The 18,231-nt window shown below is 35.4% G+C and overlaps 1 protein-coding gene across 2 annotated transcripts in view; it reads right to left on the bottom strand.

The window, feature by feature from the left end:
• Positions 1–18,231, bottom strand: part of ODAD2 (outer dynein arm docking complex subunit 2) — a 181,530-nt gene that overhangs the window by 60,444 nt on the left and 102,855 nt on the right. For both annotated transcript variants that reach the window (XM_004425263.3, XM_087420714.1), the window contains one exon: positions 14,765–14,879. In XM_004425263.3, the coding sequence (XP_004425320.1) occupies positions 14,765–14,879 (115 nt within the window). The remainder of the gene's footprint in view (positions 1–14,764; positions 14,880–18,231) is intronic.

Genomic DNA, 18,231 nt, shown 5'->3' with positions numbered 1-18,231 from the left:
TCCTGGAAACATTAAAGAAACAACTACAGACTGACTAAAGTAACTTCATAGGAGCTCTGGAAACCGGTTCAGAGATCTATAGCAAATAAGCAAAGATCGAACCAAGAAAAAGGCACATTCAAAACTTTAGGAAATTTCCTGGCATTTTTACTCGCCCTTGTCCCACCCTCTTCCTGGCAACGGCACAGTGTGGTCAGGAGAAAGAAGACCAATTCCCAGTTCCTTCCAGTGACCCAGAAGAAGCAGAGTGGAAATTTTTGTAACATTCTGGCCTGTGTGTGGGCTACCCAAGAGACTAGTTACTGTCTCACCTGACTCAGAGCTCAGACTGGAAATTGTGGAAGAATCTGGATCTCAGGACAGTGGCAGGCATTGTGATGCATGAAAACTGCAGGCGGGGCCGGGCCAGTGGTATAGTGGCTAAGTTCATGCACTACACTTTGGTGGCCTGGCGTTCGCATGTTCAGATCCGAGGCATGGACCTATGCACTGCTCGTCAAGCCATGCTGTGGTGGCGTCCCACATACAAAATAGAGGAAGATTGGCAACAGATGTTAGCTCAGGGCTAATCTTCCTTACCAAACAAACAAACAAACAAACTGCAGGAGTACTGCAGACTCACAGACCTGGGGGCAAGAGATTACGAGGAGAGGAATACAATAGAACATTTAAGGCCCTAAGAAGAAGCTGGGGTGAGACTCTTTGAGAAATGAAGACAGTTAAAAGCAGCCATGAATATGGGGGAAATTTTTTTTAAAAAAGCATATACACAGGCCCAGATAGGACACATGCCCAAAAAAGATCTGAGAAGACATTACACCTTTACCCTGGGCTGATTCCAACAGGAATGACAGGGCCTATTAACTAGTGAAGGTCTTCCAAGCCAATCTGCAAAAACTAGGAGAGTTGGCTATTTTTTCAAATGCCCAATTTACAACAAAAGATCACAAGACATACCAAGAAATAAGGAAACATGGCTCATTCAAATGAACAAAATAAATCTCCAGAAACCATCCCTGAAGAAACAAATGTATCAGACTTACTAGATAAAGACTTTAAAACAACGGTCTTAAGCATGCTCAAAGAGCTAAAGGAAAACACAAAGAATTAAAGGAAATAAGGAAAATGATATAGGAACAAAATGAGAATATCAACAAAGAGATAGAAATTTTTTGAAAAAAACAAATAGAAATTCAGGAGCTGAAAAATACAATAACTGAATTGAAAAATTCACTAGAGGGATAAAATAACAGACTCAAATAGGCAGAAGAAAGAATCAGTGAACTTGAGACAGGTCATTTGAAATTATTGACTCTAAGGAGCAAAAAAAAAAAAAAAACAAAGAGAAAGAGAGAAAGCCTAACAGACTTAAAGGATACCATCAACAGATCAATATATGCATTATGGGAGTCTCAGAAGAAAAAGAGACAAAAGGGCAGAGAGATTATTTAAAGAAATAATGGCTGAAGACATCCCAAATTTGAGTAAATACATGGATATACAAAGAGGCTCAATATACTCTAGGATAAACAAAAAGAGACCCACACTGAGACACTTTATAATCAAACTGTTGAAAGACAAAGACAAAGAGAGAATCTAGAAAGCAGCAAGAGAAAAGCAACTCACCACACACAAAGGATCCCCAATATGAACACCAGTGGATTTCTCTACAAAAGCTTGCAGACCAGAAAGCAGTTCATGATATAGTTGAGGTGCTGAAAAACACAACTTTCAACTGAGAAGTCTATATTTGACAAAAACTGTCCTCTAAGAATGAGGGAGAATTTAAGACATTCCCAGACAGACAAAAGCTGAGGGAGTTACCAGTAGACCTGCCATATAAGAAATGCTCAAAGGAGTCCTTAAAGTTGAAATATAAAGATAATAGACAGTAACCTGAAGCCATACAATCTATAAAATTCTCCGGTAAAGGTGACTAGATGGAAAAACATAAATAACAGTGTTATAATAATTTGGTTTATAACTCCACTTTTCATTTTCTTTTCAGGATTTATTTATTTTATTTTCAGGATTTAAAAGACAAATGCATAAAAAATAATTAGAAATCTATATTACTGGGTACACAATATATAAACACGTAATTTGCGATATTGATAACATCAAGGGAGAGTGGGCAAGTAGAACTGTAAAGGAGTAGAGGTTTTACATGCAACTGAAGTTGTCAGTATCAATTTAAGATAGGCTGTCACAGCTTTAGGATATTATATGTAACCCCCATAGCAACCACAAAGAAAATATCTGTAGAATATATAGCAGTCCTCTCTTATATGTGGTTTCACTTTCCACGGTTTCAGTTACCTGTGGTCAACCATGGACCAAAAATATTAAATGTAAAATTCCAGAAATAAATAATTCACAAGTTTTAAATTGCACACCATACTGAGTAGCATGATGAATTCTCATGTTGTCCCACTCTGTCCTGCCTGGGATGTGAATCATCCCTTTGTCCAGCATATCCATGCTATATATCCTACCTGTCCATTAGTCACTTAGTAGCTGTCTCAGTTATCAGATTGATTATCGCAGTATTGCAGTGCTTGTGTTCACGTAACCCTTATTTTACTTAATGATGGCCCCAAAGCCAACTTTATTATTAGTTATTATTGTTAAAGTCTTACAGTGCCTAATTTATAAATTAAATTTTATCATAGGTATGTATGTATAGGAAAAAACAGTATATATAGGGTTTGGTACTACCTGCGGTTTCAGGCATCCACTAGGGGTCTCGGAATGTATCTCCCATGGATAAGAGGAGACTACTATACAAAAAGGAAATGAGAAGGGAATCAAAATATGTCACTAAAAAAATCAACTAAACACAAAGGAAGGCAGTAATGAATGAAATAAGAGACAAAAAGCCAGAAAACAAAAATCAAAATAACAAAAGTAAGTGCTTCCCTATCAATATTTACTTTAAATGTAAATGGATTAAATTCCTCAATCAAAAGACACAGATTGACAGAAAGGACTTTTTTTAAAAAAGGATCCAACAATATGCTGTCTACAAGACATTCACTTTAGATCTAAGGATACACATAGCTTGAAAGTGAAAGGACGGGAAAAGATATTCCATGAAAATAGTAACCAAAAGAGAGCAGAGGTGGCTATCGTAAAAACAGACATAATAGACTTTATGTCAAAAACTGTTAAAAGAGACAAAAAAAGATATTATATAATGATAAAAGGGTCAATTCAACAAGATATAATAATTATAAATGTATATGTGCACCAAACATCAGAGCTTCAAAATATATGAAGTAAACAGAATTGAAGAAAGAAATAGCTCCCTAAAATAATAGGATACTTCAATACTCCACTTTCACTCATGGATAGAACAACCAGACAGAAGATCAATACGGAAATAGAAGAATTAAACAACACTACAGACCAATTGCACCTAACAGACATATACAAAACACTCCACCCAACAATAACAGAATATACATTTGTCTCAAGTGCACATGGAACATTCTCCAGGATAGACTATATTTTAGGCCACCCAACTAGTCAAAATTTTTTTTTAAAGATTGAAATCATACAAAGTATATTTTCTGAACACAAGGATTGAATGAAAATAGAAATCAATAACAGAAGGAAACCTGGAAAATTCACAAATGCATGGAAATTAAACAATACACTTGTAAATGACCAGTGAGTTAAAGAAGAAACCATTTCCATTTCCTAAAGAGGAAAATAGAAAAACAATAGAGAAAATGAATGAAACCAAGAGTTGGCTATTCAAAAAGATCAACAAAATTGACAAAACTTTAGCTAGATTAGCCAAGAAAAAAAAAAAGAGAGAAGACTCAAATAACTTAAATCAGAAATGAAAGAAGGGACATAACCAATTTTACAAAAATAAAAAGGTTTGCGAGAGTACTATGAACAATTGTACACCAACAAACTGGATAACCTAGATGAAATGGATAAATTTCTAGAATCACATAACCTACCAAGACTGAATCATGAAGAAACAGAAAATCTGAACAGACCTATAATTAGAAAGGAAACTGAATCAGTAATCATAAACCTTCCAACAAAGAAAAGCCCAGGACTAGATGGCTTCACTGGTGAATTCTACCATACATTTAAAGAAGAATTAACAACAATCCTCCTTAAACTCTTCCAAAGGCTTGAAGAGGAGGTAACACTCCCAAACTCAGTCTATAAGGCCAGCATTACTCAGTTACCAAAGCCAGATAAAGATATTGCAGAAAAATAAAACTATAAACCAATATTGCTGGTGAATATTGTTGCAACAATCCTCAACAAAACACTAGCAAACCAAATTCAACAGGATTATACTCCATGACAAAGTGAGATTTATTCCTAGAACGTATGGATGGTTCAACATAAGAAAATCAATCAGTGTAATACACCACACTAACAGAATGAAGGTAAAAATCCATGAGCATGTCAATTGACGCAGAAAAAGCATCTTACAAAATTCGATACCCTCACGTGATTTAAAAAAAAAAAAAAAGAGCTCAACAAACTAGGAACAGAAGGAAATTATCTCAGCACAATAAAGGCCATACAGAAACAACCCACAGCTGACATCATACTCAACGGTGAAAGACTGACAGTATTCCCCCCAAGGTCAGGAACAAGACAAGTACGCCTGCTTTCACCGCTTCTATTCAACACAGTTCTGAAAGTCTGAGCCAACTGGACTTAGGAAGTCCTAAGTCCAAGTAGGTAAGAAAAAGAAATGAAAAACATCCAAATTGGAAAGGAAGAAGTAAAATTATCTCTGTTCACAAATGACATAATCTTATATGTAGAAAACCCGAAAGATTCCACAATAAACTGGTAGAACTAATAACTGAATTCAGTAAAGTTGTAGGTTACAAAATCAACAGGCAAAAATCAGTTGTTTCTATACACTAATAATGAATAATCCGAAATGGAAATTAAGAAAACGGTTCCATTTACAATAGCACCAAAAAGAATAAAATACTTAGGAATGAACTTAGCCAAAGAGGCAAAAGACTTGTACACTGAAAACTATAAAACGTTGCTGAAAGAAATTAAAGCAGACACAAATAAATGGAAAGACATCCTGTGTTCATAGACTGGAAGATTTAATATTGTTAACATGGCAATACTATCCACAGTGATCTACAATTCAATGCAATCCCTATCAAAATCCCAACAATTTTTTTTTTGGAGAAATACATAAATCCATCCTAAAATTCATACGGAATCTCAAGGGACCCTGAATAGTTAAAACAATCTTGAAAAAGAAGAACAAAGTTGGAGGTCTCACACTTCCTGATTTCAAAACTTACTACAAAGCTATGGTAATCACAACAGTGTAGTATTAACATAAAAACAGACATGTAGACCAATGGAATAGAATGTAGACCAATGGAATAGAATGCAGACCCAGAAATAAACCCTTGGGTATTTTGTCAAATGACTTTTGATAAGGCTGCCAAGAACATTCAATGGAGAAAGGAGTCTTTTCAACAAAGGGTGTTGTGAAAAACGGATACGCATATGCAAAAGAATGAAGTTGGACCCTTCCTTACCTTACACCATATAAAAAAGTTAACTCAAAATGGATTAAAGATCTAAACATAAGACCTGAACTATAAGACTTCCAGAAGAAAAAAATCCAAAGCACAATGTAGCTGAAGTTATGAGCATGCTGAGTTTAGGTCCAAAAGCAGGATAACAAAAGCATTCCAGGCAGGGGACCTAAATCAAGTTCACTTCTTGAAAACAGAGGTAACAACACAAGACAGAAAAGCATGACGACTAACTGTTGCCTGGGGCTATTTCTTGTCTGAAGCTGAGTGCCTAGAGAGATGGAAGGACACAACCCTGTGATCAGAAAGTGGGGTCCCAGTCAGATGTCTGAGTCAGTGAATTCTCAGATGGTGCAGTTTCTGATGGTGATGAAGCACGAGTGTGTGATCCTGGGAGTTCCTGGCTGAGGTGGATATAATGATATGATTAATTTAACGGATGAGACTATTAATTTAATAAAGTAACTGGCAACTGATAACAAACTGTACTTTCAGCATAAAATGGTTAAATGGTTTCATAAGCAGCTAATGGTTGGCCTAATTTTGTACATACCTGTTTAGAACAGGCTATACCTTTAGTTGTAACTTTCCCTTTTGTATATTACACCTCTGTCAATTCTGCCCCTTCCTAGCCCAGCAGCCTCCATTGTAGCCCCTTGTGGAGTAGGGCTGAGAAGCATGGGAGGGGAGAGCATAGCAGGGCAGGAGGGGGAATCCAGGTGGAAGCAACAGATCTGACCTGCAGATAGTGGTCCTTCCAGCAGTGGTCTGAAGATAGTCTTTTTAACACCCTCACTTTTGTTTTGGCCCTTCATGTCCCCACTTGAAAATCTGACACACAGAAAAAATATCTGTAATATAGTTCACTTTAAACTTTTAGGATTTTAGGAACTGGAGGCCAGATGAGGAGAACTTTGAACTATGTGGTGACTTAAAAATGATAGGAGACCCCAAATAGACCAGCAGAACAAAAACACAGATTATATTTTAAAAACCGTGTAGCCTCTTTGGCAGAATGTGGGACAGCTATACATTCTGTGGCTCAAACACGACCAAACTGAAGCTCATAAACCATGCTTATAGCAGGATTCTTAGTATGAAACTACACCCCTCCACACGCCTTCTCCAGGTTCTCTCTGGCTTCCTGATTGCGCATGGCTCATTGGGCAGCTGAAGCTAAACAGAGAGTGATGTCAAATTCCTGTCGTGTTTGATCAGCTGTGTTCTGTCACACCTGTAGCCAGGAAGCCGGCCTCATCCACACTCAGTGCTCGACATTCCTGGAGAAAATTGCCCAAGCTTGTATTCCATCCTCACAGAAATTAACTTTTTCTCTTCTCTTTTGGGAAATCATTCTCAAATGTCTCTGTTTGGAGCAGATCCTCAGGCCACTGGTTTTGAAATTAGAGAGATTTTTTTCCTCCAAGATAAAAATTCAAAACCAGACATTATTTTCTAAACAAGTAGCAAAAGTAAATTTAAGAAAGTTACAAGGCCAAATGATCTCATGGATATATTACTGATTTGGAAGACAGATTATTTGAGTTTTCTTCCTAATTCTACAGAGTATTTATTCTAAAATGAGAATACCTGTTTCCTATCTAATTCATAGGGAAGTGGTGACTATGAATTATGCGAATCACTTTTTATGAAAAGGCAAATAAATATATTTAAACTTTTACTTTTTTCTTAATAAAAACTTTTAAAGACATTAATGAAAAGAAACAGAATTAAGGAAATTAAATACTATCTTTCAACATCCACAAAAAAAAATAATATAAAAAATGCACCAATACTTTAAGAAATAAATATGATTCTTATAAATGTTGGCAAAAGGCATGAAAATGACTGAAAGTGGTATAACACAATTATACATTCTTTATATGATTTTGGTATTTTTCAATATCATTTTCAAGGAGCACAAATTTGAGTTGATTTTCTGCAAAGAGAGTTTTGCTTCTTAAGAACAAAGAATTTAATACACGCATTTTTGCCAGATTCAGTTGTTGCATTCTTTATATCACAAGTTCATAATACTAAACACCTGTTCAACCACTGTTTTTCTCCAAAAATGCGTTTGATCATTCAGCTTGAAAGGAACAGCTTTTCACTTCCATTTACAAATCTCTCACACTTTTCACAAAGCAGTTATTCATCAGCAACCAGACTTGCAGATCATGAAATTTACAAAATAATATCACTACAGAGGTCAAATCTTAGGATCTCTGTCCATTTTAGCAATCTTAACTGGAAGGAAAACAACCACCAAGTTTCCTTAAGCCTAACATAGAAAACACCTTAAATGGTACACGTTTAAATAAAACTACTTAGAAAAATATGCGGTGAGTTTTTTGTAATTAGTTAACTTTAGTTTAGCTTTCTGTTCTTCAGTTCTTGACAGACCGAAGAACACTGAGTAGTTTTTTAACTGAGAATGCTTATTTCCTGTCTTGATTCTTTCAAGTTTTATATAAGACCATAAAACAGACTCACATTTCACACTCTGATTTTCCAATATTTATAAAGAATGGACAGATAATTATTAAGCTGCCAAAACAAACCTTTTCCACTTAGTACATTTTCTTTATCACTGATAAGCTATCAAAAACTATAAAATACTGACTTTCTCCAAAATGAAGGAAAATTTTAAGCTGTCTAATTGAGACACTGGTCTACCAGTGAAAATGTCAACACTTCTTACTACAAAGATCCCACAATTCCATTTGTTTTATGCATCTAATAACAAAACAATTACAATGTAAATACATTGCAGATTTACGTCGTGAGTCTTTGTCTCAATTATCCCACAATTCATTACTGACATCTTTGATTCTGGTACTTCGTTGCCTGGCTCATTCTACTGATAGGTAGCCTTAAATATTTCCCAGCAAGAAAAGGTGCAATACATTCACTAGAAGTAATTTCCACATCTCATTTTCTTAACAGATAGATATGAAAATGTGTTCTAACGTGTATGCTGTTAAACAATGTAAAAACTGGATACCATCTGTTTCCAACAGTTGACATCTCCCCACATCTATTCCACACGGACACTATGTGCACTTAGGTTTCCCGATGCCTGAAAGACGTGGCAGGGACCCTGAAGGAGCAATGACTTGTCTGAGGATATGGCTTGTGCTTTCTTCCCATTTGCATTGCTCTTAGCTATAACTGACAAGAGCTGGTTTCTGCAGCATTACTGTCAGTGCCCCTAATCCACACAAAGAAGTTATTTATGTCAAAATGATGCCAAATCCTATGATTCGGAAGTTAATAAGTCCAAAATTACTTGCAAAAGCATCTTATGTGAAAAAATGTGGAAATGCTTTCTTACAAAATAAAAGGTAATCTTTCCTAGAAAGCTGAGTCATTAACTTACCTGAATGAGGGAGGGATGGGGAAGGGATGGGGAAGAATAGACCAAAACATCGGGCAAGATCTCTTCTGTTCCATTATTTTACTGCAGCTAGATGCCCAGCATATTCAAGAAATGTTTCCTGCCTCTACTCTCCCTCAGAATTTACATTCTTATTAGAAAAGAATTTTTATTCACCTCACAGTAGGAGAATATACAAAATGCTACTTGAAAATGCTAAACCGAAAATAATTAAGTGGGATAAGTTTGGAATGGTGATATAAAGTAAGACACAAGAGACCCTAAAAGAGTTCCATGCACACATAATCACCATGCATAGGGACATTTGCAAGTATCTGAACCCATATTATTTTAGCTAATCCACAAGGGAGTTGATTGTAAAATGCACTATTATTTTATGTACTACCAAGGAAAAGAAAACATTGCCCTTTAAAACTATGATACCAAGTCGAGTATAAAACACATCCCTGGGGAACTAGTCTCAAACTTCTACAATAGGTGAGAGGTACCTTTATTTTCTCTCCCTATATGAAAGAACATTCTAGAAAAGCTCAAATGAAACTTTTGTTTCACTTAACCTCATTCTGTTTTTTAACACTAGAAACTTAAATGCATAAATGTTATACATTTATGTTAAGATGCAAAAACAAATGGGCATACAAAATGTAATGTGCACCTGCAGTTAATGCTAAATAAATGTTATTGAATTAATGACATTATTTGATACGCCTAGAGATTAAATTAAATCATTACTAACTTTTTATTTTATCATCTTCATGTACTGCTACAAAGTTCTTCAAGGCAAAATGAAAATTTAAATGTAAATGCTCATGAAGTATAAACCCAGTCCAATCACTAATTATTAACACTGTAACATGTTCCTCTCCAGCATCATTTTAATTCTGGAGCTTTCTTTCATGCTTACCTAAAGGCAACCAAGGGAATTAACAGAAGATGTTGTATTTCCTTGGGAATAATACCTGGGTGAAACTGAGATAAAAGTTATTCAACTCTCAGATTACTACGTCATAGGTTAAAAACTGAATCAAAAAGAAAACGAAACTTTTCCTGTTCTTCATTTGTGATTAATTTTTGATATAAGTATTGAAAAAACAAATAGATCAACAATTCATAGATTTTAACTATTAACTTGGCTTTAGTGTGAAAAGGACTAATCAATAAAATATAAAACATTGTTTAAATCTTACTAAAATAAATATAGTATGGCCCAAAAGTCTTAGTGCACTTTTATGCTGAAATTACTTCAGAAGTAGAAATGCTTCAAAATTTATGTATTTTTCACTGTCACTTATTTAATTCTGTGAATTTGGAAAAATACATTTTAATTTTTAGTCTCTTTCATTGAAGATGGCAACACTAACTGAAACAAAACATTAAAGTTAAAATTTTATTTCAGTGTTTCCAAAAATTAACAAGCGTAAAAGAGAGTTAAATACTGAAAATTTCAAATGATTTTTTAAGCTTTTTTTTAATAGACTATATATTTTTTAGAGCAGTTTTAGATTAATAGCAAAATTGAGCAGAAGGTGCAGAGATTTCCCATGTACTCCCTGACTCCACACATGCATAGCCTCCCCCATTGTCAACATAGTGGTACCCCACCATATGGCACACCAAATGATATTTTTACAATATTCCCCCACAGTGGCACCCTAAATGATATTTTTCAAAGTTTTTAGCATTTACATTCTTGAAGTTCTCAAAGCTTAAAACAGCACTAAGACTTTAAGGACATCCCGTATTTTCAAGAGCAATAGGGGTTTTTTTCCTTCACAAAGGAATCACCCAGAAAATCTTCTTGGATATGAAAAGAACACTGTAGAAACTTGCTTACTGATGTGTGTGGCAGTTGTACTGTGGTGAAAATAGCATAGGATATGGAGTTAGAACTGGGTTCATATTGTGGCTCAGTCACCATACTAGTTATCTCATCGTGAGCAAGTAATTAAATATTTCTGAAGACTTAGTTTCAGAAGCAAAAAAGTGTGGTTGTGTAGTGAAATGATATAATGTACGTGAAAGGCCATGGGTTACATAGATATATAAATTATTATTGTTATGGTGAAAACAGTAGAATGACTGTCTGGTGTGAAGCGAGTTGGTTAAGTATGATGTAATCTGCTCTACCGTAAACCTGGACTAAGAGTGAAGAGCCCCAAAGGGACCATCTCTAGGAACGATCATGTTAGCTAAAGAAGAAAGTCTCTGGCCAGATTAATCTATGGGGCCATACTTCTTAATTATTTAATGGTAACCATGGAATAAGCCCTGGGAAACTATGCTCAAATTTCTACCAGTGGGTCAGAGGTAACTTTATTTTCTCTATGTGAAATGGACATTTTAGAAAAGCTCAAATGAAATTTTTATTTCACTAACCTCTTTCTTCTTTAAACACTGGAAATTTAATTGCATAAAACTCAAACTCTCTCTTGACCTATTCCTCACAGCCAGCCTCCAATCACTCACCAATTTCTGACTCTACTTCCCAATTATTTCTTATATTGACTCTTCCTCTTCACCCACACTGCAACTATGTTAGGTCAAATTCTACTTATTTTCATCTGAACCATTATAATAGCCTAATTAATCACCCACTCATACATTTTCTAACTAGTCAACCTGCTCATGTCACTTCCTTGTTCAAAATTCTTCAAACGTTCATGTTACCTAAACGATAATGCATACAGAAGGAGAGTGTAGTTCTTGGTAAGAGAAATGAACAAGCAGAGATCTCTTTGTCATGAGTCTGTCTTTCCCTCAGGAGTGGTAAGAAGGGTGTTGTGGTTTCTTTGTCTTGAGAAGAATTCAAAGATACTAAGTTGGTGGGAGTGGAAAGCACGCAGAGGGCAGGGATGTTCAAGAGAAACGGAACAAGTAGGAGCTCTTTATGGAGGCTTGGATCTAGCCTAGGCCTTGGGGCTGAGGGCTAAAATACAAGCAGGCTGTGTTGTGGTTCAAGTTTGAGTGTGGTGCAGTTTTGGTTGCTAGCCTGGGAGACCAGTCAGATATTCAGGACAGACGTCCTGGGCAGGAATAATGAATATGAAAATACTAGAATCTCTCTTAAAGACAGTCACAGAGAAGTAGGCAGATTTGGAGTTGAAGTCCATGAGAATAAAGGACACAATTTACACACAATAACAGAACTAAGTAGAAATGTTATCTATACAAAATGGCATATCAACAATGATAATATTAAATTTCATATTTAAATTTATACTTTCAATGACAATTAAGAATTAACCAGTATCTATAACAGTCTTCTCCAGGAAAGGTAGACCATTAGTATATTTTTACCTATTACCTTCTACTATTTGACACGTTTGTTGAATCATCTGGTAGTTTAGGTTCAGACTGTGACTGTGAGAGTACTATCTGCTTTTATTTTATGCCATTACTTTTTTAAAAATTATTTTTTAATAATTTGATAAAATTTGAAAGCCATAGTATCAACACAAATTCATATTTAACTATAAATTATCATGATTTATTTGCTCCTTGTTTCTATAACTCATGTTCTCTTTCTTAGAATCTTTCGTTTCGCTGGAAAATATTCTAAAGTATTTTTTTCAGAAAAGGTTCATGGGAGAAAAGCTTCCTGAGTTCTGACATTTCTAAAAGAAAAATGTCTCTATTTTGTCCTTACTTTATACTCACACTTGAGTGCTAGTTTTGCAGGATATAGAATTCCAGGATAACAAGTATTTTCCTCTAAAAACAGTAAAAGATTTGTTCCATTTTCTTTTAGAATTTATTTTAAATGATGTTAAGTCTAATACTGGTATGATTCTTGTTCTTATGTAACTTTTTCCATTCTTTTAATTTCTGGAAACACCAAATTTGAATTTATGTCTAGGTGTAGGTAGCTTTGTTTGTTTGTTTTCTTGGCACTAAGCGGATCTCTTCAATCTGAAGACGAGAATCTTTCTTCAACTCTTCAGTTTACAGAAACTTCTGAACCCTTTAAAAAATATATCCATCCATCTATCTATCTATAGATATATAAATATATATATGACTATTTCTTCCCTTCAATTACTCTTTATTTTTGTGTGTTTTGATGTCCTATTTTCTTTTTACTTTTACTTTAGATTCTTAGTTATTTACTTGATTTATCTTTGTTTTACCAAATATATTTTTAATTTCCAAAAACCTTTTCTTAATCTATGAATATTGCTTTTTTTTTTGGTGAGGAAGATTGGCTCTGAGCTAACATCCATTGCCAATCTTCCTCTTTTTGCTGAGGAAGATTAGCCCTGAGCTAACATCTGTGCCCATCTTCCTCTATTTTGTATATGGGATGCCACCACAGCATGGCTTGATGAGCAGTGTGTAGGTCTGCGCCCGGGATCCGAACCTGCAAAGCCCAGGCTGCCGAAGCAGAGTGTGTGAACTTAACTACTACGCCACTGGGCCAGCCCCAATATTTCTTTTCTTATCATAGCCTTTTCGGTCTTAGTATTCTGCCTTGGGTCATTCTGAGGATGTCAATTTAAAAAATTTCATGTTATATTCTATTCCTTACATTATCTCTGTTTCCTCTGAAGTTAGTTCTGCTTATTAATCTTGGCTTGTCTCTAATACCATTAGTCTTCCTTAAATATTTAGTGGTCCTTAGTTGTTCACGTTTATGAATGAAGGACTGGGCTGATCCATTCAAGTAACCGATGAAGATATCCTTCGTGGATGTGTAACAATCTTTCCCCAGTAGGCTTCTTTCTTGCTCCCTAAATAATATCATTTAAATTTTGCATTTTAATAATTTCTTTGAACATTATATAATAGGAAATATATATATCTACTTCTGAAATTTTTTATTTTGCTCAATACGTTTATGAGACGTATCGATATTAATGAACACATTCATTGTTCACTGCTCCTTTGGATGATACAGTATGACTCTACTATCGTCCTGTTGTCCATTTTCCTGTAGGTTGACATTCGAGGTGTTTTTATTTTTTTGCTGTTATAAAAAATTGGTTCTATTAGCCAGTTTGTAATAGGTCTCTCCTACTATTAGTATACATCACAATTCACTTTTTACAAAATATTATTTCTAGTCACAAATATTTACGATGATATTCAGTCATGTTAAAATTATCAATGGAATAAAATCCTTTAGACAAAAATATTCAACAGTGAAATATCACTGGCAACAAGAATCTTAAAGGGAAATCTCTAAATCCATAGAAAAAGATTTTAAGTAAAGATAACAGAAATAGGCTGAAAAGAGATCTTGAAAGAAAATAATAAATTTTACAAATGAAGAGCTAAAGGACTTCAGAAACTTCCAATTCAGTCTTTTTTCTCATGTAAAAATTTTATTCATAGGTTTTATATTCAGTCTTTATTGACAGATAAGAAAAGCGGGATTTGTGAAATTATATAGCTTTTTCAATGTAACAAAGAACTTAGTGATCTTTCACTGTCGTATTTCAGGCTATAAATAAGATAGACGCAGCCTTGCACTTCTGAAAGCAGCAGGTAAATGGACACAATTTTCTTATCACCCAAGACACAAGAACAGTCAACCGTTCTTCACCTAGATTTACCTGGGGTACTTGTTTCCATTGCACCAGCCAGGTAGAACTCCGTCAGCACGGCCATCTTAGCCTACTTTCACTTGGGATTTAAAAACTGACCAGGAAAAGGCATTGCTCAAGAATTATTTTGGCACAAATGTTCAGCACTTTTTTCCACCAGATAACTCTGACCAAAAGTAAGTCAAAAGCAGTTAGTGACCTGTGGTGACATGATTCGATATAGTACTAGACGAGATTCTAGAGTGGACTGATTTGCAGTCTGTTCTCACCTTAGCATTTTGGATGCAGGGACAGAGGGCCCAAGCTGCACTGGCCTTCACGTCTGGGTGAGGATTTTTCAGTAGGGACCACAACAAACGAACACCATCTAAGCGATCGATTATCCTGTCATGAAACCAAAAATAGTGGTATAAGTTATTCTTAGTACATGACAATGAAAATTTAAATGGCCTACCTTTTCACACAATTTTAATTAGTTTTTCTCCTTTCAACATTTTGCTTGGATGTCTTTTACAAAACTTGATCAAGAGCAGGGATATAGCATGCTGTTGAATTGTCAGCTCTCTGATGTCAGTTCTAAATTCATGACACAGAAAGCAAGCTCCATGATAATTACAATTTACATAAACTTAAAATCAAGCCATGTCATTTTTTAATTAGCTGTACACTGACTGTTGCCTTAATGTAAAAATACTGGTTTCTTTCATATAGTAACATCTAAATACTTCCCAAAACAAATATTTATGCCTCAAAACTGTGCAGTTACCTTTTTTATTTGGTCTATGTTTAATTGACTTTCCTTACTGTATGACATATTTTAAACTCCTCCAGTCATAATCTAGCATTCGGAATTAAAATAATTACACCACAGTGCATCCTTTGTTGGGCACAAATAACACGTAACTTGTTTTCCATGTGCTCTCTCCCCAGCAAGACTAACATCGCAGACTGTGTTATAATTACTTAAACACACTGTAATCAAAACATCTTCATGACTAGCTGAAAAATGAATTATCATCAGAATCATCTCTACACCATCTGTCTTCTGTTTATATATCAATCAGTCCAGGGAACATAACCTTGCATTAAGGTCCACTGAGTACTTGCAGTTGAGAAGAAGGCCAAACAAAACCTAATATCCTTTACAAACATGGCTTTCTTCAGAAAGATATGTTAAACTCAAAGCAGATGAAAAAAGATAAAGAACATCAAAATTCCTTTGATTTTTAATCTCAAGTAGAGTTAAACACATGTAGTATTTAGCCACAGATAGAATAAATACTGGCTCAGAATGCCATTCAAATTCTTTCTTGAAAATCGACACAAAAACATCTACGTTTCTTGATTATCTGAGATGAGTTTGCCAGAAAAAAAAAAAAGTATTATTCCAGAGGTTCCAAGTATGATATCAGTTTTGCATAAGCTTATAAAACAATTGGTAAGGCAAATAGCTTATAATGATATAAACTGTCTCTTTAAAAAACGACTTTTCATAAGGAAAAGTACATTGAAAAAGTGTTTTTAACCTAAAGCAACTATATAGCTTTCTAAACCTAAAGCTTTCTATCAATATCATGTTGAGAGAAAACCAAGTTTTATTTCTCAATTTATGGAAACTGTAAAGAAAGATACCAAGTGCTTCCCAATGAAGGATTTACTTTACAAACTTAAAAAAGCTTACTGCCTTACATATGCCCCTAAAAACATAATTAATGCTGATCCCTGGGTCTCTATGTATTTTTTCACATGCAATTTCTCAATGAATGGGAGTGAATGATGATCTGTCCTGCCTTCTGGCAAATGTAGCAGTAAAATTTGCCTTAGTAATATTTAACTATACAATGCTGGATATAACTTGTCATTAGAGTGGAAGTCATTTGGATGGCACACATTTTCAGTTTTTTTAAAAAAAGGTAATTCAATTCTGAACCCCCCGAGGCAAAATTTTACAACTATAAAAAATCACTATTAATTACAAAACTAGATCTATTGTCCTCGACCTTCACCCCAAACCCTAGATAATTCATCGGCTGTTTAGTTATAGCAGATAAAGACTGTGACCCCATTATCAATGTCTTAAAAGAAAAGACTTAGCACAGTACAGTGTAATAACCTTAGACGAAGAAAACATTCTTGAAGAACATTTGCAAACACAGGAACTAACAAGTCAGGGATAGCAACCTTCAGAGTTTAACTTTGTCCCTTCCTTCTCTCTTCCCTCATCCTCTGTATTAAATCATTTATTGCTGACTCTTACTTCACAATAACTCAGGTATCCACCCCCTCCATCCCCATTCTCCCTGCCAGCACCCTAATCCTGGTCTTTATTACCTCATACCAGGATTGCTGCAGTAATTGGTTTTGTGTCTTCAATTTCTCTCAATTCCAATCCATCCTATAAATCCCTGTGAAATTAATCTTACTAAAGGAACTGTTAGAGCCTCTGCAGCAGCTCCTTAAGAGCAGGGTCCCGGGGATACTCTTTCTCTCCATCACACCACCCAGCACATTCAGTCAACGCTAGTTGAACAGCTCACAACTGGAAGATCGCTACCAGGAGAACAAGTCTCCCATGGACCATAAAAGATGGATTATTACCATGCCTGCATGGTATTAAAGCCCCAGCTCCTGAACTCAGTATTGAACATTTCCAATGAGCTGCTTTATTCCTCCCAATTCCCTATATTCAGACGTTTGCTCATAAAACTCTCTGGCCATGTACTAAACACTAAGTGCTAAGCATACAAAAATAACACACACGGTCAATTTGTGTTCCTCGGGTAGTTGTTCTATAAAGTCACTGCAGACAGTGAGTTAGTAAGTACTGAACCATTGCTCCTAGGGAGAATATAAAGTTTTGTTCCTGAGACCCTCTGGTCAGAACATTTTCATCAACTGATCAATATATAACCTTGTTTTATGTTTGTTTCTGTTTAAAATATCTTGTTTCATATATGTTGTTGATTCATTAACACTGAACCCATGGCCAACACAACTTATTCAGAGTTCGTGTCTGAATAAGGCTTATCTAACACATGTATTTTCTCTCTAGGGCACATCACAGCCTTCTTGCACTCAGGAATAATATACCAGACACTATTTTGGCACTATGCTTAGGGGCCAGTTTAAACAGCGAAATCACCAGCCCAAAGCACAAAACTGTGAAAAATGTGGCACTAAATAGACTGCAAAAAGGACACTTGTTGTCAGTATGGCAGCCGAAAAGAGAAGGCAGAGTGTAGCCTTGTTTGACCTCAGCTGGAAACAGGTGCATCGGACAACTCCTACTTTTTGCTGTTCTGCACACGTCCACGAGTGACCGCGAAAGTGCTGTAAGTATTGATTTGGAGTTCCGAATAAATTTTAGCAAGGATAGGAATTCACAAATACAGAATCTGCAAATAAAGCGGATTTTAATTGTTCTTCAGGAAACTACAGTCTAGTGAGGGAGATAAAGAGACCATTATAATCTATTACAATAAATGCTACAATCGATGAGTGCATGGGTACCATGTGAACGCAGAGGGGAAACACTAGTTTACTCACAGGCCACAGAAATTCTCCTAGCTGTAAGCCTTTGCCCATGCCATCTCTACCTTTTGCTATAATAATCCATCTTTTAAGGTCTATAATAAAACCTCAACCACAAATACTCTCGCTTCTCCCTCTTTTAGGCTTCTTTTGAGATTTGCTGTCCCCTTTCATAACACATTGCTTCACCTTGTAGTCATGCATG

Source organism: Ceratotherium simum, chromosome 32 (assembly GCF_057802395.1).
Source record: "Ceratotherium simum simum isolate JZ-2026a chromosome 32, ASM5780239v1, whole genome shotgun sequence".
Classification (NCBI taxonomy): domain Eukaryota; kingdom Metazoa; phylum Chordata; class Mammalia; order Perissodactyla; family Rhinocerotidae; genus Ceratotherium; species Ceratotherium simum.
The sequence above is the reverse complement of the archived record's forward strand: the minus strand, read 5'-3'. Positions and strand labels throughout refer to the sequence as shown.